The sequence below is a fragment of the Triplophysa dalaica genome, chromosome 8 (genome assembly GCF_015846415.1).
Source record: "Triplophysa dalaica isolate WHDGS20190420 chromosome 8, ASM1584641v1, whole genome shotgun sequence".
Taxonomy (NCBI): domain Eukaryota; kingdom Metazoa; phylum Chordata; class Actinopteri; order Cypriniformes; family Nemacheilidae; genus Triplophysa; species Triplophysa dalaica.
In genome coordinates this window covers 10,519,197-10,539,856 of record NC_079549.1, presented here as the reverse complement: position 1 = coordinate 10,539,856, position 20,660 = coordinate 10,519,197, and the positions used below count along the sequence as shown (strand labels likewise).

Genomic DNA, 20,660 nt, shown 5'->3' with positions numbered 1-20,660 from the left:
GCTGCTGTTGCTGTCCCTCAAATCAGTGCCATAACCGATTCAGAACTCCAGCCAAAAGATTGTGTCAACTACTGCAAAAAATCATTTACTTAATCTGTATCTTGTTTTCCAGTTGAAATATCTAAACATACTGAAAGCCAGATGAACTTCTTAGAAAAGCATAACAAGTCAAGGCTTGCTTAATATCTTGAGTTAGGTTTACCGTTTTACGTCAATAGTGAATATTTTTTGTTTCAAGTATAAACAGCACAAACTTTTGCTGTTTTTTAAAATAAGAAACAAAAATGGTATTTACCGACATGGGAATTAAAAAAAAACATTCTCTTAAAATAAGTGTGTTTTCTTTTCTCATGTAAGTAGTTAAGGATGTTTAACTATTTATATCATATTTAGATAAAAAATCTATATACATTTAATAAATATTAATAATTATTATTGTTTGTAATGATAAAAATGGATTATTACTAATGTATATTTAATTTATACATTAGTTATATTTAATTGTATTGCTTATTTATTTATTTATTATTATTCTATATAGGAAATCTTTTTGTAGCGCGTGATGAAAAGCCCCCTTGTGGTTAAGGGTAAAACAGTGATTTAAACCTAATGCCATCAGCTGCGTTTGGTGATTACATGAAATCATCATTGTCCCAAACTGAGGTTTTAAATTGTATTTAGAGATCATGTCATTCAAGATCAGTGATTATTGCTAAGCTACATTTATGTCTTCCAGGTCATAAAAATTCTCACCTCTGATCTTAAACGTGACACATGCAGTAACACTGGAGACTTCTGGCAGTAAAAGTGTGATCCTGGACAAGGTTGTGCCCAGTCTGGTCTTCTGGGATCTGGACAAGTCATAAGCAAGGTTTTGCCTATGGTCTAATAAACATCACACTGGGATCTGAATGTTACTCGCTCATAGCAGCACCTAGATATCAGTTTGTCAACAATTTGCCATTTGGCTAGAGCTTTTGAGATGTTTGCCAATGCTTTGACAGATTAAGTAATTGTAAGCAGCCTGCTGATCGCATCAACTAGCCTCCTGATCGCATCAAACTTATTTGGGTGTGAAATAATTTTAGAAGGTCAATCAAATCTTCTAGATGACGGATCTAGATCTAGAGCTGATCTTTTCTCACTAGTATCGTGTGTCTTGACTCAGTTCCTTTTGTGGTTCTCTTTTTGGTTGGCATGGCCATGAGATTAAGAACCAGCTGTCCTGGCGAACCTTATCGCACTTCAATATTCCGGTTTGTCAGAGAATTAAATAACTTTTCTGTCCCTGGTGGGAGTGTACGCAGCGGCTGGGACCACCTGACACTGGATCACCCCCATGGAATCCTGGGAATGGTGGTGTCCATTCTGCAGAGCCACACTGCAGGAGATCTGGCATCCCTGAATTGTGTTTATTTGTTGGCACCCTGTCGTGAAAATCTTCCCATCAACTGCATATTAATCTTGTCAGCAAATTTCTAAAGCTTTCTTCCTTTGCATCCACACCCTTCTCGGCTCAAGCCTCTGATGAATTTATGAACCTCTCCTCACCTCCCGCTCGTCTCAGCCTCACTTGTTGCTCCTCTGCCCTGTCAAGTCAATACATGTGCTTTTACAAAGGTTAATACACATGTGCACATCCAGAAACCTAGGCTTCTCTGGTTGTGTGTAGCTTCCTTAAATCACTTAATGATACAGTGATACCTCTTAATCCTACTAAGAGTCAATCTTCTGTTTCTCGCCAGCGGAGATTTATGACTATTTTAGAAGCTAATCTATGAATTTGAATTAATAATTTTAATAATATGAACCGTACAAGGAACCATGGGTTTAGAGAGATGTATGGCTTTATATATTAACAATGGCATACATGTGAAATATAAAAACTGTGTAACTGTCACAGTATTCATGAACTTTGAAAAAATATTTTTACTCGGAGGCTGCTTATTTTTGCGTCAAAATGCATGACTTCCAATGGTTGCAACCCAAACCTGTTCTCTTCCACTACAGCACACACGTTTTCCATATATAACAGTAAAATATGATACATCAAACTTATGATCAGATATATAAGGGACAGAAGGTGGCGGTATGTCCTCTTGACCAAAGCCAGCCGGCCTGCCATAAAAGAAGAATGCGTTCAGTAAGTCTGTTAAGGTAACATGCATTTAATAGCTTTACACTACCACCTTTAAGACATGTACTGTTAGACTATTTAAAACATCAGCATTCACCATAATCGTATACTATATACATTATGGGAATATACTGTTAAACACAATAATAAGCTTACGGTTATTTGTTCTGTATTAGAGCACACGTGAATATAGCCCTCATCAGCAAGTAAAATGCATTTTATAATGGCTAAAAACTTTGTGTTGGCTATATAATAAATTGTAAATGATTTTGGTTATTAATATGCTTCTATTGTTTCTGACCAACAATATTAAAATGTATGTAAATACACCAAATAGCGTCTTTATTTATTATATTTTTATTATATTTATTATTATAATATATATATTGGATCCTACCGCCTTTTATATTTACTAATGAACTGATTCCTGTGTCTGTGTCAAGTTTGGCTGCCTGTGCGTGCAACCATTTTACGTCATCGAAAAAGAACATGGTGGCCACCTTAGGTTAAAATGAGTAATACATTTCAGTTTTGTTTAAAGAATAGAAAGTATTTTATGTGATTCTAACGACAATTGCTAGTAGTGTAAGGCTATAACAACGTATTAAGCCATACATCCCTCTATACACTGGGTTCCCTTTAACAGAAAAAAACAATACTGAAGCCCCTCCCCCTTAACCTAACCATAACGTTACAATAAGGTTTTATTTTTTAACAATTCTTAAGCGAAGTAACATTAGTGAATGGACCATAAACTAACATGAATAACTGTATTGACATGAACTAACAATAACAAGAAAAAATAGATGCGGAACAACTAAATTGTTCAAGACATTTACTAATGTTAACTAATGGCACCTTATTGTAAAGTGTTACCGAATGTTCAAATGAGATCATACCTAAACAAATTAGTTACAAAATTAGATAGTTGTGTTTTTTTGAGACTGTGTTTAACTTCAGCTTTGAAACACGTTTTTTTATTTCCTATTGGCAACACATTAAGGAGTAACCTGAAAGTCTGAAAGGTGCAGTATAGTTCACCAAAAGTAAAAAATGACAGATTTATCTTTTATTAAACTAATCTAACAAAACTGAGTTTACCTTAAAGCACAAAACAAAACTACTTGTTACTATTACACATACTATTTATGGTTGTCACCATATTATATTTTCCCTGGAGAATTATTGTGGACAAAATCATCTAACTTAACAATATTGTTGCAATATCTTTTTAATGATTAATGCAATAACTCAAATTTATCTGTAATTTATTTTATTTTATGTTTTTTTATGATGGCAATCAATCACATGTAAAACATGAATTTAGGCAGGTATAGAGAGAAAGAGTCTCTTCCCACTGTAATTCTTTAGTTAAACGTTTTAAAGGGTATGGATAATGAATAATTATTACAATGTTGTTTTTGATTTTATGCTTATTGGTAAAAGCAGTATATTTTGACACCCCTAATGGAGGCCAACATGTTCAAAATATAAATATTTCCACCCCTAAACCACTAACAGTAGCTTCACAACCTAGTTTGGTCTTTATATATTTTAACATAGGATAAAGTGTCCAGTTTAACTGCTCCTTTTCTGTTGCTTCCCATCAAATTATCAGGTGCTTAATATTTGTGTTTAACAGGCTTTAGGCTGAACATGTGTGATGGGAATCAGGTTGCAGAGGTACTCTTGCAATTTAAGGGTCCAGTGAGAGCTGTAGTCAAGTGAAAGCAGAGCACGTCTCTACAGCACAGTTAACACACATACTGCACCAGAGAAAACCTTTTTTAGACTTTTTTTTCAAAGTTTTATATATTCAGAAAATTACATAAATTTTATACATAGCTTGAGTTCTTATATGAAGGTTAAATGATGGCTGCTGTTCAGTAATTTTTTTTTTATGACCCATATATGGTGTTACAACAAACAATTTACTGTATGAACACCATGCAGTCTGGCTTGTAATACACCCTCCTGAACATTAAAATGACAGTCTGGGGAGTTAGTATGCCGCTAACAACCGAACCCATGCAAGGACCAGGGTTACTGAAGACGTTTAATACCTGTTCACCCTGGAACCCAGCTGCTTGGATTTACTGAGATGTTGAAATATGGGAAGAGGATATGGGTCTATCAGAATACAGCAGACGTACCATGATGGGTGTCACAGTAATGTCATACTTAGAAAGAGGGTCAGGGTGCTGAGAGAGAAAATATTATCGGCAAAAGGCCTCACACACTATAATCATCCCATGTTGTTCCAAAATATTTTATTTCTTTCACTGTTAAAACTGAAGCTGTTGAAAAATGACAGCTTTTGTACACATTACATTACAAAACAAAATATGCTATCTTATGCAATGACATGAAGACATTTTGTGACAAGTGTGACTGACAAAATCTTCTTAGAGCCTTCTTTAGTGCCACTGTATATTTTATTTCAAATGAAGAGTTTGTTTGCAAAAAGTTTTTACAAATCATGATTTTATTCTGCAATGCGACTAATATCAATGGAAAAGCATAATAAATTAACATAATAAAGCTCCGTTTATCCGTTTTTTTTATATAAATTCTTCAATTCTAAATTTTCCATCATTTCTCTTCTCTTCTTTCCAGATTTTGGCCCGTGCAGGACCTCAGTGAGGTGTGATCTTACGCTTGAATCTTCATAAGAGAAAAGGCAAGTCTCTTTAGCACAGATGGTGGAGAAATCTCACTGAATAAATATTACAGCGTATGACACAGCTAGATTCAAAATGAGGTTAAAATTAAATACTGGGTTCCACAATAAATACAGACTGTACTGTAGAATGTCAAATAGTAGATTTAAACCGTTTTCATTTTATTGGGCATTGTAATAATGACACAACCCCCAAAAAATAGATGGTGATGTAATTGAAGCATACAAGACATTTTATTGCTTCGAGAGATTTATGGCCATGTGACACATGGGCCAGATACAACATAACTCAAGACACCAAGAAAATGAGAGAAAGGCTCAGAAACGCATATCTTGGTGAACTGAATAAATCTGTTATCCTCTTACTGACAAAACAACGAACACACGTTTCAAAGAGATCGTATCTCCCTCTTCAGCTCCCTTCCTGCAAGTCTGGAGCAGATCTCTGAAGATCAGGGCTGTCTCTGTTTAGTCGGTGCTAAAAAGGTTATCTGTAACGTATGAAGGTGTTAAGCGGAGATCTTTCGGTGTGAGCACATGCCGCAGGGTGTGTGTATGTGTGTGCGTGTCTATCCTTGTTTGTACTTCAGATGGGGGGGTCTCTCCTAATAGTTTTATTAAATTAATCACATGAGTGAGAGATCAACCTTGGCCAGGGGGCTGCAGGAGGCCCGTCCTCCGTATCGCCACGGTGATGGCAGGCCATAGGAATTCCACCGCTGAGCCATGAAGGAATAGACAACTTCAACAGGACCGTTCGTCCACACATGGGGAGAGAGAGAGAGAATCGGCGGCCCCGCTCTTTAACTTAATTAAATACTAATATGAAGCAGTCAGTGCATCTGCCTTTGTTGTAAGGGCCTGTTGGGAAGGTTCTGGGCCTCTTGGTGTGTGCTGATGCTGCGGTGTTGAGATGTTATTAGTGCAGGATTACACCAAACCCCAGGGCTTTCGGGGTTGCTCGCTTGGCTCTCAGAAGCGTGATGGTGGTGGAGGGGCCTCTGTGATGTGGGCCTGGCCGAGGTGTGATCACTGGCCAAAAGATTAGAGGGAGATCTATGTCTCAATCCTGTCGTGCTGACAGATGCAATGGAAGTGGTGGACGAACCTTGAATCATTCTACATTAACCTACTTTCTTGTATAAGACAATACGATCCCTAAAAGACCGTCATACGCCCTATGTCCTCACCTGGCTTCACCGATAGTTTGAGAATCATCCAGCATCACCACAAAGACCATGCTGGTCTACAAGGAAGACCGAAACCAGACAAGCACTGAGCATCAAATACTAACTTGAACCTGCATGGAGATTCATTCAGGAGGGCTGTCTGAAACATGAGAAAAGATTAACATTTTAGGCAGGTTGATGTGTATATATCCCCCGGTTTAACTTCACATCACGAATGTGGAATCTTTGGTGCTAATTTGAGAAAGTTTTACTGGGTAGTCTATGAAAATAAAGTCATGTGTTTGATGATTGACAGATCACTCGCCGCTCTGGGTGGTCTTTGTGCCGCGAGCATGGGGGAAGGATGGTTGTGACAGCTTGCATGCCTTTAAGACGTTTTTATTTTGTCCTCCTCCTTTAAAAAAAAATAGAAGCAAACCTTAAAGGGACTGACCATGCAAGGCAAGAATATCGCATCCCCAAAGGCAACTCTGACATGTGGAGCTCAGATCCCACATGTTACCAGTAAAGAATAAACCCTATAGTCTCTAATGAATCCAACCTTTCACTGACTTTTTTCCATAATTTGGTTTTTACGGCTCATTTTTGACATGGTTTACTTTCAATTCTTCACAGACCCTGGGTAGATCGTCTCGTTGGCAATAAAATAAAACATTTCTTGAAATGCTCTTCCTGCATGTTTCCTGAATTTAAGCCTCAGTAATATACTGATCCATACACAGATTCTTAGCTGTGACTGACGTTGTCCTCTTATACTGTTTGGATGTCTCAGGCTTTCCTCACAAGTATGTTTACATAATCAGACCCCAGTGACCTGTCCAAACATCCATTAATTGGAGGTAATTACATCTGTTTCCAACAGCACACAAAATCCAAGCATATCGGTGGACAAAACAAAGAGATTCCCATGACAGGGGATCCCATTATCCACATTGATCCTCTCCTAAAAATCACGGATGTTTGATTTTCGTTACCACACCTGTTGCACGACAGCTGAACCCACCGGTGATATTCATATGAGACAGGGACTAGTTGTCACTCTTACTCAAGTTAATATAGTCTACATTAGGGTTTATTTTCCAATGCCCATTTTTATACAGGTTTATAGCTTGAAGTCTTGGCTAAAAAAAACTGTTGCTGTCCTTCCTAACCCTCGGAAACCACTGAATGATTAAATCATGTGGGCTCAAAGTTTAGAAGCACTTTTTGAACTTTTTTATTGGTTAGACATTTGCCAAAACCAAGTGACAAACATAAAGGGTGACTAATAATAATAATTTATGGAAAAAAAATATAATCACAAAATATGGAGATTGCAAAAAATAAATAAAAATTATCGGTTGCCTACAGTATATTTGTCACAAGAACTGGCAGTAAAATGTGCTTTTCAAAAAAAAATTACAGTACAAAAAAAACACAAAACGCAAAGATTATCTTGAACAACAGAATTTATAATCATAAATTTTGAGCAAAAATACAATTAATAAAATGAAGTCTCATATGACAACTTGCCCCTCTTTAATTTGCTTTACTTAACACATTTAGCATGTAGCCTATAAAGTTTCTGCATACATGATCTTAAAAGCCAAAGGTGACACAAGCAATGTATAACACACAGCTGAGGGTCTCTATAGCGTTTAACCATTTTATTTTAGTAAGAAACAAGACAGGAAAGTCTTTTCTCACCACAGATTATTTGTTCTCATAAGGTTTGTGCGTCCGCATCTGTAACTGAGCTCACATAGACATCTGAAACAATGTTTCAGGTCATTTGAGCTTTCAGTAACAAACCTGACAATTTCTCTTGACTGTTTCTATAAGATTGACATTTTTATTGTGAGTACCTGAATTAAAGAGTAAGCCAGCCCTATAATTTTTGCAAAATACTGTTGCTTTCACTTTGATAATTTCTGTTCATTTTAGTTCTTAACTGTATTTATATACAGTAATTGTGTTTTTGAAGTCCCATATTAGCCAGGCCGTTTGTATATATTTTTGTTTAGAAAGCATATTTCAACTGATAAAATTTAAGTGGTGCTATATGATTTGCACTAAATTGTTGTCAATAAATGATTGGAGGGTTGCTTGCGCAGAACAGATTTATGTCTGGATATATTTAGGAAATGATGTAGATCCAAACTTTAAAAGGCATGTATACATTGTATTTTTCACCCGCTGTACTACCAACATCGTAAATCTTAAGAAAAGTAAATCTATAATAGTTGTGTGTCATTTTAAAAGTCTATTTCAGAACAAATCTGAACATTGTGCCCAAAATCGATTTGTATTTATTTTCTGTGTTTAATTGGACAAATGAAGCACATTCCTCTATGGAAGTAGGAGCATTATTGTTGGGGAAGAATAAACAGAGAGCAGTCCAGAACAGATTGTAAAAGGGCAGAATAAACAGTGAACACTGAGTAAAGGATTGAATGTCTGTTTATAGGGCGTGTTATGAAGTGCACGACTCTAAAATGACTAATTACATCAGCTGTGTGGATTTCTGTGAAAGAGCTCTTAAAAATGTCTGTGGTGGAAATCACGGTTCTGACATAGTAAAGCCTATATGGCATTTTCAAAACCACAACCAGTGACCTTACCCTTGGTGAATCAATAGCAGCCCAAATCAATGAGTGCCATGTTGTTTGGTTACAAATGTTTCTTCGGAATATCTTCTTTTGTGTTCTTCAGAAGAAAGAAAGTCCTAAAGGTTTGAAATGGCATACGATGAATAAATGGGGAAATCAACTTTCCTTTGGAGTAATTGAGCACAAGCATTGTACTGATTCTTAGTAGATGGACTCAAACGCTGACAGAAACTTGGACTTTCTATGTTGATCTCATAAAAAAAGAAATCCTATCCAGTCACTAAGTAAAACTTATCTCAGAAGAACATTTCTCCTTAAAAATTTGGATAGACAGACATGGTAATATATTGTATAGCTTAAAAGAGGTTTTAGAAAAGCAATGCTGCCACCCAGTGTTTCATTATGGCCATTTATTGTGACGGTGAAATATTCTTGTGCCTAGTTTTTTAGGAAAACACTATTACTACACAAAGTCTGAACATTGTTAACATCTTGCCAGCCTCCTTGAATAGATGAATACAGTGGAACTAGCACCCTAAAATAATGATTTTGTGTTTAGTACCATAATAGCAATACAATGCTAATTTTTTAACCAAGAAGATGGTAATCCAAAACTATCCAACGTGTTAAATGTTACATGTTAAATGGTTAAAGGTTTAAACCTTATTGTGGTGTGAATGCTTCTGAGTGTTACTGACTGTGTCTGTAAAGTGTAGGCCTAATTTACATATTATAATCTATTTTAAATTTAAAATATATTATTTTGTCTTAACAAAAAATATAAATTGACACCAAGGTAATACATCAAGAAACACTTCACATACCTGCATACATCAGACAACCTCAAAACATTTTTTTCATATAAAACATTATTTTCATTAAAGAGTGACACAATCACTGATTTCCAGTCAAAGTAATAAAGTAGAAAAAAGTTATGAGGTGAAAAATGGCTAGTAGATGTTTTAAATCAGCAAGATGACTCAACTGTTGGAGAACTCTAGAGATGTCATAGACGTTTCATGAACACTCTCCATGCTGTGGATGTTATGAGGACTCTTTATTGCCATGAAAAATATCAGGCTCAATATTAAACAAAATTATTTCTGGAAATAGTTTACAGAATTGATTCCGACCAGGATTGTTCTGCCTACAATTGAACAAGAGGTTAAGAGGTTTTAACCATAAATATCTATATTTCAAAGAATTCAAGTACATTTTATCACACCGTTCAGACAAAATGGTGTAGTTTACAGTCATGGTAGCTACTTGATCATTTGTAATGCACATATTGCTCTATAAAACATGCCTGTGTATTATTAGCACGTCCTGTTTGAGGGCGATTAACGCAGAACGTGTTCTCTTGTGACCTTTTTCGGAGGAATTTTTAATATTGGTAGGTGTGACATTTATAGTTTTTAGAGTCGAACCGGGCTCATAAATGCTGCAAGGCTTTTTACGACTTCATAAATACACACTTCATTTGCTTTTTTCATTGCTGCTGGACTCAGGTCTGAATAAAAGAGATCTGTTTCATTATTTTCATAACACTGATGATGGGGATGTTAACACGCAGGACAATAAAGTGCGAGAGGCATGTGAATCTCTGCTAAGTCCTGTCAATGAAAGCAGTGAAATATTTGTTTGAATTAAGCCGCATCATTGTGATTCTCTTTCCAGGTGTGAATTATGAAATCTACATATGTATGGGCTTGTAACTGTAAATTTAAGCAGGTTATGAGCCCAATAAAGTCTATGTGAATCTCCCACTGCTGCTCGGAGGTCAACATGGCCAAAGCCGTAGAGAAAGATTGAGCTAATTGAATAATTTTATCACTACAGAAAACTCTTGTGTTTTTACAAGTTAACAATGTAGGCTGAATGCCAGAGAAAAATGATGTCTTCATGAAATATATTTTAATTATTTCTTCCTTTATAAGCATGACTAGGGATATTGGGCATTAATGAGGGGTGAAACATACTAGTTTGATCATATTTCAATGTTATAAAAAAAAACAGTCTCAGTCTTTAAATTCGCCTTTATAGACTTCACACAGGTACAAATTACAAACAAACTTTCAAAAACCTTTTTATTATGTCATTGCGACCTGCAGGTTTTATGTGAGGGTTAGAACAGCTCTTTCGCGTTTCTTTCTCTTCCTTTTCTTCTCCTCGAAACGGCCTGTGGCATCAGCAAAGAACATCACGTCCTCTTTGCTCTCGATCTCCCGCTGTAGGAACTGAAGGCCGGCGCTGTTAAAGCCCAGAACGTCCTGAATGGGCAGGAGGATAGAAGAGTTAGCTTACACTAGCTGAATGCGTAGACGGTGTGATCGCAATAATAAAAGGAGGACACGCTGACCTTGATCTCTCGCACTTTGGAGATTGTGTTTATTCTTAGCTCATCAATGGCAGTCAGCAGCATCTGATTACTGGTGATCTGACCAAAGTGCACTCTGGGAAATTATACATTGAAAACTATTATTAAAGAGCAAAATTACAGGGGCCTTTGAAGATAATATTTACCCAATGTTCATTCTGTGTTCATTATCAACATACTGTCTTTGATGCACATTAAAATGAACATAATAAAACTATCCAATAATGTTAGGATGGTTGAAACGAGACCACTTTTAATTTATAATTATAAATTGCATCAAATTAAGGAAAGGTGTGCTTTAAAGAATACATTAAATTTAGTATTTATTAAGAGTATTATTATTTTATTAAATATTAATGTGATAGTTGTATGAGGCTTATAAAAATGAATGTGCATGAGTACCTGAGTAGAAAGAAAAGACACCGGCACACCAGCTCCACCTCCAGGCCCTGCTGCACGTAGCTATTGAAGAGCTGCAACAGATCTGGAACGTAATGAAACGGCAGCACCAGTAGAGACACTTCCAGCTCACTGTCAACGAAGGAGATAGAGAGATGACGTGGTGGATAGATATATGAATTTGAAAAGAGGCTCTGATTGGGCCAAGGATGAGCTCTTACCTGGACCGGACCTTCTTTATCACTTCCAGAACATATCGAGAAGGCTGCAGAGATGACGACACTTATTTAGAAAAGTGTCTGGCATTTCAATTTTGCTTTTAGTGAGAGATTCATACATTTGACCCTTAACTAAAAAAACTGGAATTTACTCTTTAAATCCGCGTTTTATAAACCATATATCATGAATAAAAAAAGAGAAAAACCTCACCGAGATATTTCCAAAAGCCATCAGTATGGGGTTGATCCTTGGAGGTGGTAACTGCAAAAAATAAAACTTTTTCAGTTAGTAGGCTACTGTATACATGGTTTCACTGGACACACACACACTGGCCCAAAGTTAACTTCCGGTCTGTGTTAGGTTAAAATGTGCTTTATATTTCATTTATATTCATATCACGCTATATATTTATTCTTCTAAATTAAGTTAAAAGTACTCAACAGTCATTGATTCTTTGTGGAGGTCAACTGAACGTTTTGGCCACATAACGTTCGTTTTTGTTTTTGCCGCTAAAACCGTCAAATTAATCGGAATATTTTTTATTTCAATTTTGGATGTTGTGTACATGTCTTATCTCAGGAATAAATCACATTCACACCTTCTTCCCTGCAGCCTCACAAGCGAGTCTGTGCTCCTCCAGTCGTTTACTTTCCTCTCTATAAAGCTCTATTGACTCCATTATCCGCTCCGCCTGTAGAACAAGAACAGAGCTGTCAGTGCTCCATTGCTTTATATAATGATAAATTCTTTATCTCTGCAGTCCAGCAGACTTACAGCTTTGACTGTCTCAACGCTCTTCTTCCCAGCATGCTCTGCCTCTCCTTTGGTTTCTCCAGGGACCTGCAAGACACATGGATAACAATAAGACTACACAGAAACAAGGATGTGGCCGACTTTTTGGGTTTAACAGTGTTACTTACCACAGGTTCATCACCTTTAGCCAGTGACTCCTCGAATTCTGCTTCTCTCTCCTAAAAACAAACAAAAAAAGAATCAGTTTCAACTGTTTTATTTTAATGGTATGTAATGCCGGGGGGGTTAAGAGACCTTTTTAAAATAATTTTCACTTTTTCTAAATTTACTATTTTTAGGTTTAGGTAAAATTATCATTTTTGTTTGAGTGTGGGAACTACCATCAATATTTCTCCCAGATTTCTAATAAAATATTGTTTCTATTTACATTTCTTTGCAGAAATGATGCTCTGTATTTTTTGAAACCTCAAATACTGCAAAGAAAACTAGTTTGTATTCACTTATAAGCAACACAACTTCAACAAGGAAACTTCAAAACTGTTTTATGTGATAATCTGTATTTTTATCACAGTGTTCATGTGTCATGTCATGCTGTCAGTCTTATACATTGCTGTTGGATGACTTTGTCACTCCTGAGGTTTGATTGAAATTCAACACTGAAGCTGGACTGGAATGGACACAATACATCTAGAAATGCTTCTCAAATGAAAATGTGGAATGGTCTCTAAATTTTCCTCCACGGCTGCAAACATAATGGGTGCACTGTTAAAATATGCTAATATTCTTGATCTTGAAATAAAACATGTTATTTATATAAAATAAATAAACCATTAATAAAGATCTGAATATATTGTATTTTTAATATTCAGATCTTAATTATTTTTTATTTTTTATTTTAGAGTAACACTTTGATGTTACTCTTTGTTAATGCCTGTCTTACTTATATTACATGTTACTGTAATCTTAAAGGTACTAAGAATCCAATAATGTAATTTATCATGATTACTTATATAACCAAAAGCCAGATTAACTCTGTGCAATATTATATAGAGGAAAACAAACCACTAACCATCTCCCGCTCTTCCTCCAGAATGATGGGCTCCCTCGTTCTGTCCCACAGTCTGAGGGACTTATCATGAGATGAGGTGACAATGTAGTCTCCACTGGGGCTGATGGCCAGGCACCATACCTCACGATGATGACCCTTAGAAACATCAAATCAGGAGTCAAATACTTCCAAGATCCCAGAAAGGTTTCTAATGATTCCATGTTTCCAATGAACCTTTGTAATTATATCGAATAGGACTCAAGTAAAACCAGACGGCAGCTTACGTAACACAAACATAACTCTCTATAAAAGCTACTTCCACCTTAACAACCTTTGGCAAACTCATTTAGGCAATGACAATATTACTACTGGTCAGAGTCCAACTATCAGAGATGATCACCTCCAACGTCTGGATGTGCTCAAATTTGTCGGCGTCCCACTGCTTGATCTTTCTGTCCTTCCCCGCAGTGAAAAACAGATGGGTTTTGGGTACAAACTGAAGAAACATGACACTGGAGAGAAAAGACAACAGTAAAAAAAAAAGCAGATGACAAATAGCAACCATCTGGGCTGATGTCATCATCTCATTACAGCCCACAAGAACCAGAGATGTCAACACTGTATACAGGTGACACCTGACTGAACACAGAAATCACTGCACTTGTCATTAGGGATTTTCGGCCGAAAATGGCCCAAAAGTGCATTTTCGGTTTTCGGCCGAAAGACTTTTATCACCGAAACAATACGGCCGAAATGTTGTGATTACACAAACAGATACCGCTCCTTTGATGCATCTGTAGCGGACGTTATTCCTTTAATCGCAGCACTAAAGCGTCTCCTTAACTGCATTCACCCTCAGGGCTCTAGAGTGCGACCAATATTCCTTTACGTGTGTGAACCAGAGGTCGCGTAGTCCCAAAAATTCTTTGTCATTGACAGATTTTTTTACCAGTGACGCCGTCATTCTGGCAGATTACAATGAGGGCAATTTGTAAACACCCGTTTCCCTTCAGCGGGATATGCTCGTGAAGCGATCTGCGTGTCGTTGTCTTCGACTGACTAGACATGTGATGCGATTTGGGAAAACTCGTCGGATGTCGCGCTGGGACGCGGGAAAGACAGTTCACCTATCAAAGTAAACCACATAACAATGAAGAATTATGAAGTATTAATGCACATTTTCCGCCAGTCCTGTGTAAACTATGGCATGCAAAGTTTTTTTATACAATGTTTTCGTGAGATGACAGAGCTCCGCGTCTACAGCACCAGGAGTTATGCCCGCTCCACTGCTCACGCGAGTATGGGAGCCTTTTTTTGATACACTATTATGATGTTGAAGGCCTACAGAGAAAATATTGTTGTATCTTAAGGCAGTTGCACTTGTTCTGAATAGTCCTACAGAGAAAAATGTAAAATGCACTTGACCTAAATGCACTTTTTCATGAGAGAACATTTAATTGTACAACTTTTCAGCAGGCCAGTACCCTGTACATTATTATTTAATATACACATGAGTGGGGTCAAGTTAAACATCTTAGTTGAATTTTATTTTATACTGTGCATTGTTGCAATGTGCTAAATAAATATTTGCATAATTTGTAATTTATTTATTCTTTGAAACTTTAATTATGCAATTGCAATACCTTGATTTTAGTAAAGTTAGTACACAGTAATAGCCATAAATGCAAGGGTACTAATAATTGGCCAAATTTCTTTCGGTGTTTCGGTTTTCGGCTTTCGGCCTTGGTTTCCTCTTTTTCGGTTTCGGCCAAGAATTTTCCTTTCGGTGCATCCCTACTTGTCATCAGCCAAAACTGGATACAACAAAACTTTCAAAAACAATATAACTGAAAACAACGCAGCAGCTATGCGTCACAATCAGTATATACGAGCAGCGTGGAGTACATCATGAGAAAATGTAAGGTCATCAGGACTATGGCGCTCCAGGAATGCCATTGACTTTGAGCAAGAAAGGTAAAAAGCACAACTCACGTACTCTGGTAACTACAAGATCACACATTGTATTACCTGTCGTCATGTGCAAACATAGAGCGATGACAGTCTCCGAAATCCAAACCCCAGATCTTCACGTTTCTGTCTGCTGAGCCTGTGGCTATTAAAGTGCTATCCTGCAGAAATGACACAGCAATCCACAAACACCAATATAACAAACCTGCCATCAATCTAAAACACCTACTGGATGTGTGGTCTCAGGTAATACACTTACATGTGAAATGTCCAGGCACAGAACTGGCAGTTTGTGCCCATATAGTGAAAGGAAAAACTAGAAACAAATGAGACAGAAGAAAAACATCACATTCATCATAGTGACAGTTGCGTTTGGATAATTTATTATATTATATTCCTTCGAAACACCCATTTACATCAGGTATTAACATCTTTGTCAAGTGACTGATCACAAATTTAAGTGAGATATATCATCATGCATTCACAGTCTTTAGAGATGCATTTAATGCAAAAATTCCAGGTTTAAACAGGGCCTGTGGGCATATAATATCCTTTTTAACTAATGGTGAGGACATGTTATTTTAAGTTCCATTGAATGTAATTTTGCAGCATCTAGTGGTGAGGTAGGGAATTGCAACCAATGGCTAACTCCCTCCCTTTCGAAGCAGTGCGATGGCTGAAAGGACTAAGATGAGGTCCTGTTTTCGCTTCTTTGCCAAAGAAGATCGCGTATTTATGAAACACGCTCTGTAGAGAAGTTTGTCAGTGTAGGGCTACTGAAGAATCAATGTGGTGAATTCCTTGTAAGGGGACCCGTGGTGTATGTAGATAGAAATAGCTCATTCTTATGTAATAAAAACATAACGCTTCATTATGTAAAGTCTTTATACACCCCTAAAGACATAGTTGTGTTTATTATATTGGATTTCAATCAATAGATCCTCCAAAAACTACCCATTGGACCTTTAAGTATACAAAAGATAACAGCTTAAGTTCAATTTAATAATGTATGCAGTCCTTATGAATTACCTTTAGAGTGTCCGTGTAAAATATTTTGACCGTACAGTCGAGTAGAGACACAGCCAGCAGTCTCTGGTCAGGGCTATAGCGCACACACAGCACATCCTCATCTAACTGCAGGGTACGCATGTGGTTCAACGTCAATCTCCTGTAGATCACGAAAAGCAATTATATATTAAAGCCAAGGAGACAACGACAGACTCAAAAGCTGGCTGAGAGCACCTTTGTCTGTGAACACTCACTTGTTATTCCCAGAATCTTGATCCTTTATGAGCTCAAAGTCCCAGAATTTCACGGTCTTGTCAGCACCCCCGGTTACAATCCCCCGCTGTACCAGAAGACACACAAATCAAGTGAAAAAGGTCAGTTGTGTTCACATAAACCTGAAATCCACATTGACATCTTACAGAGCCTTTGGAATGGATTCAGAAAATCACTCTACAGAGATGGATGGTGTTTTGCAGATACGAGTTGCTCTGCTTGAGATCAATATTTCACCTGATCTGGAGACAGACACATGGACCAGAGAGCTCCTTCATGGGCATCAGTTGTCTCGAGAAGGCTGGCTGAGGCCAGGTCAAAGATCTGAATCTTGCCACTCTGACAAAACACACAACACACACAATAAAGGCCCAGAAGAAGTGAGAACTAAAAACTTTTCTAGTAAAGAATATGTTTTGTCTAGGACTAAAAAGTTCGTCTTGGAGAATCCTCATGATATCCAGGATGTGGACAATCAAACTTGCATGTTTCATTTGATTACGAGCCGTGCACCAATGTTTGATGTTTATTTTTGGCTAATCTTTTCCTTTATCACGTAAAGAAGTACATCAAACATGTACCTTTGTTCCTAAGATGATCTGTCTGTCTCCAGGAACAAATAATGAGCAGAGAGCATATTCACATCCAATGGTGCGGATGACCTGCAAGGTGGACCTGATGGAAGATACTTCTTATCAGAAACTCAAAACCTATGAAGCCGAGCCAATGCATTCGTGTCTCTCAGTAAGTTACACATTATTTAGGATTGGGTGGCTTCACTCACCTGTTCCACACCTTGACAGTTTCTCCAGAGGCAGAAAGGATAGCTATGTTATCTGAGCTAAAAGCCAGCGTTCTTACATCTGTGCGATGACCGCTCAGCGTGAGCCTAGAGGTCTTAGTGCCAGTTGGATTCTTCTCTGTGGTCTTGATAGTGAAGGTCTCAACTGTGTTATTTTGCAATAAGAGAGCAATCTTCATCTCTCCATTAGGAGAAAGAAGGCAATCCATTGACCTGCCAAAAAAAAATTGTTGTTTGTCATGACAATTAAAATATCTGACTACTTTTGATTGATGAATTTACTGAATTCAAGACTAACAGACCTGATTTTGGAGGAAGCTTTTATGTTTGCCAGTTTCTGGATCTCATCGGTCAGCTTTCGCTCCACTACCGGCTCAGGTTCATTCTCTCCTCCTTCCTGAGACCTACAGAACAGAAAAACCCATCAGATAATTATTCTTTATTAATAAAAGGATTGGGTCTTGTGTCTGGTACATTTTAAAGAGCCAGTCACCGACCTGGCTTTCTTCTTGGCTTTCTTTAGTTTTTTGTCCATCTTTTTCTGGATCTCCTCTTCGGAGAACACAGTAAAGACTTCAAGTGTAGCTTCTAGGCCCTGTAGAGATTTTTTTTGAGGTAGTGTATCAGAAGATTCAGGCTAAATTCCTCAACAATGATTTCACAAAAAATAATTGTGATTAAAAAAGTATAACATTTACGTACATGGCACGCCAGCACTTTAGCTTTGGCATCTGTAACCAAGGAAACAATCCTGTCTCTGGATTCCCTGAGAACAGAACCAGCTTTTTCACAGCTGACTATACGCTGTGGACAGAAATCAGACATCTGTTAAGCATTTGAGAAACACATTTTGCAACAAGATTACTTTGCTATTACAAAATTAATGTTACGAGAAGTGGACGGAGGAAAATTACCTCTTCTGAATCTTCATCAGGACCTTCTTCTTCCTCTTCTTCATCTTCAAGAAGACTTTTGACTTTCTTTTCATGGGGTTCCCCTGCCGCCTTGCCCTGCAAATAAATGTTAATGTCATTCTGAATGAAATTTGCATTAAATTCATATTCAATGCACTAACTGATATACACTGCATTGATTCAATGTATGCTTCACCTGTTTTTATGTGCCCAAAATCAGACAGTCAGAATGTTTGTCACAGTATAGGCAGACTATAATTATTTAACAGTTTACGTGCAAGATTTTTTACCTCCTCAATGTACTCAATATCCCATGCTCTGAGCTCACTGTCAGCAGACCCTGTGAGCAACCTGTTCTCTTGGTTTAAAACAACCATTCCCCAAACCTGCAGAGATTGAAAAAAGAAGGCTGTATTTCTACAGATATCTTGACAGTACTGCAAATCACATTCTCCAAATAAACATTGAGAATTCGTATTTTAATGTAATATTAAACATTGCCATGGCAGTGATTATTTTAATCAACATCCTTAACTTTAACATATTTTATAGTTATTGAAGTGACAAGAAAACACATTTCCATCAACAGCGGTGCAAATTACCTCGCTGCGATGTCCCACCATGGTCTTAAAACAGTGTTGTGTGCCCAAGTCCCACCATTTTACAAAAGTGTCCTTGGAGCTGTGGGAACATGACATACACTGAATCAGACCAGGAGCTACACAAACTTGCTAGTTAACACCCTGTTTGCTTAATGATCATGCAATGTGCTTTAAAATGTTCTTAAGTACGGACATATTACATAATTATACATATTAAACATTGATGTTTATGACAAAATAAAAAATAAATAAAAAACAGATTGATTACCTTGTAATCAAAAGATTTTTGTTTTCCAAGAACAAAACTTGCGTGATAGCATCTTTGTGCCCTTTGAGTCTATACAAACCGGATTCATTGATGATATCCCACACAATCACGTCTGTGTCCTATAAACAACAATAAAACATTTATTAAACCTGACCATTTCATTACCTGAAAATCAACACTGAACCACTAAAGTAGCAATGTTGAATAAAGAGAGGGCTTTAATTTACATCTCACCCTAGAGCCAGTGACAAGTCGAGCACCCAGCGCATCATATTTAATGACGGAAACAGCTGATTTGTGTCCATTAAAGGAGATGTTGCTTTCCCCATTAAGCAGACTAAAGATCCGCACGCCTCCATCTTCATACCCCACTGCTATGTGGACACCATCCGGAGACGGGCACAGGTATGTCACCTCATGCTTTTTACCTTCCAGAATAAGAACCTGAGGAATGACAGAGGTGAAAATGGAGAGTTAGTGTAATGCTTTAATATACTGATGTCTATTGGCTACACTTTATCTCCATTAATTATGTGTTGAGTTGTATTGGTGGGATGTTCTCTGGAAACCAGTAAACCACTATTTATAGATCGTATAAATATATAAAATACGTTAAACAAACAAAATAAAATAATTGAAATGTTAACCGACTGATTGTTAATACGATAATTACTGATGGTAAATGTATTTGTTAAGAAAACGTTTTGATTAGTATTGTTTTTCAGCAGATAAGTACAATGTTGTAGCTTTACCTTCTCAGCTTTGCGCACATCCCATATAAACACATGCTCGCAGGCACCAACAGCAACATATCGACCCTTCTCACCACACCGAAGGGTTACAAAAGCGATGTTGGACTTCTGACTGCCGATCACTCCGAACACAGCGCTCGCCACATAGCGCAGGTACTGCTTAGTCAACCCCATAGCAAGCCTGAGGTACCTAAGGACAAATTAAAGCTAAAAACAGGCACCCATATCAATGCTATGCTGCACAGCACCAGCAACAACCCACATGTGGTTTGCTTTAATCATACGCACAAGCTGAGAGATGTGAGGTTAAAACAATGTAATAAAGTAAAAAATCGGTCATTGCGTTAATAAAAGAAGTTACATACGTAGTCGAGGTTATTTAGGTTGTTCTTTCAATCCTTTACAATAACACTTCTACGCACATTGAGAACTTCAACATGCTTTTTCTGTCACATGTGACACCGAGGTAAGGCGAATGTAGTAGACTGCCGAGCACATCTTCTCTAAATAAAGCAAAAACGTTTTTAGGATTTATCTCTTGGCATTTGTATCAATTTTGTGTTAGAAATAAATGATACAATTCTCAATGATTATTTCCATTGCATATGCGTTTTGTTTATCTGCCCCTGTGCATTGTTTACGCACCATCGATTACTCTGGTCTGTGTGGTCATGTGGCCGTT

The 20,660-nt window shown here is 37.3% G+C and overlaps 1 protein-coding gene across 2 annotated transcripts; it reads right to left on the bottom strand.

Annotated features, from left to right (window-relative positions):
• Positions 1 to 10,613: 10,613 nt before the first annotated feature.
• On the bottom strand, positions 10,614 to 20,449 carry wdr3 (WD repeat domain 3). Of its 2 annotated transcripts, none has more exons than XM_056755793.1 (27): positions 20,344 to 20,449; positions 19,979 to 20,185; positions 19,461 to 19,670; positions 19,227 to 19,345; positions 18,959 to 19,037; positions 18,647 to 18,742; positions 18,357 to 18,452; positions 18,145 to 18,246; positions 17,940 to 18,037; positions 17,745 to 17,846; positions 17,425 to 17,655; positions 17,222 to 17,315; positions 16,878 to 16,979; positions 16,622 to 16,707; positions 16,389 to 16,527; positions 15,619 to 15,675; positions 15,420 to 15,520; positions 13,792 to 13,903; positions 13,413 to 13,547; positions 12,511 to 12,561; positions 12,365 to 12,430; positions 12,189 to 12,281; positions 11,801 to 11,851; positions 11,593 to 11,636; positions 11,375 to 11,503; positions 10,955 to 11,048; positions 10,614 to 10,865 (listed from the first exon to the last, which is right to left on the bottom strand). In XM_056755793.1, the coding sequence occupies exons 2-27, from the start codon at positions 20,150 to 20,152 to the stop codon at positions 10,710 to 10,712; spliced, it is 2,817 nt and encodes a 938-aa protein (XP_056611771.1). In that variant the 5' UTR covers positions 20,153 to 20,185; positions 20,344 to 20,449; the 3' UTR covers positions 10,614 to 10,709. The 2 variants fall into 2 exon arrangements, with proteins under 2 accessions (XP_056611771.1, XP_056611772.1); XM_056755794.1 differs by having other exon boundaries at positions 19,979 to 20,168; positions 20,344 to 20,431.
• Positions 20,450 to 20,660: the final 211 nt, after the last annotated feature.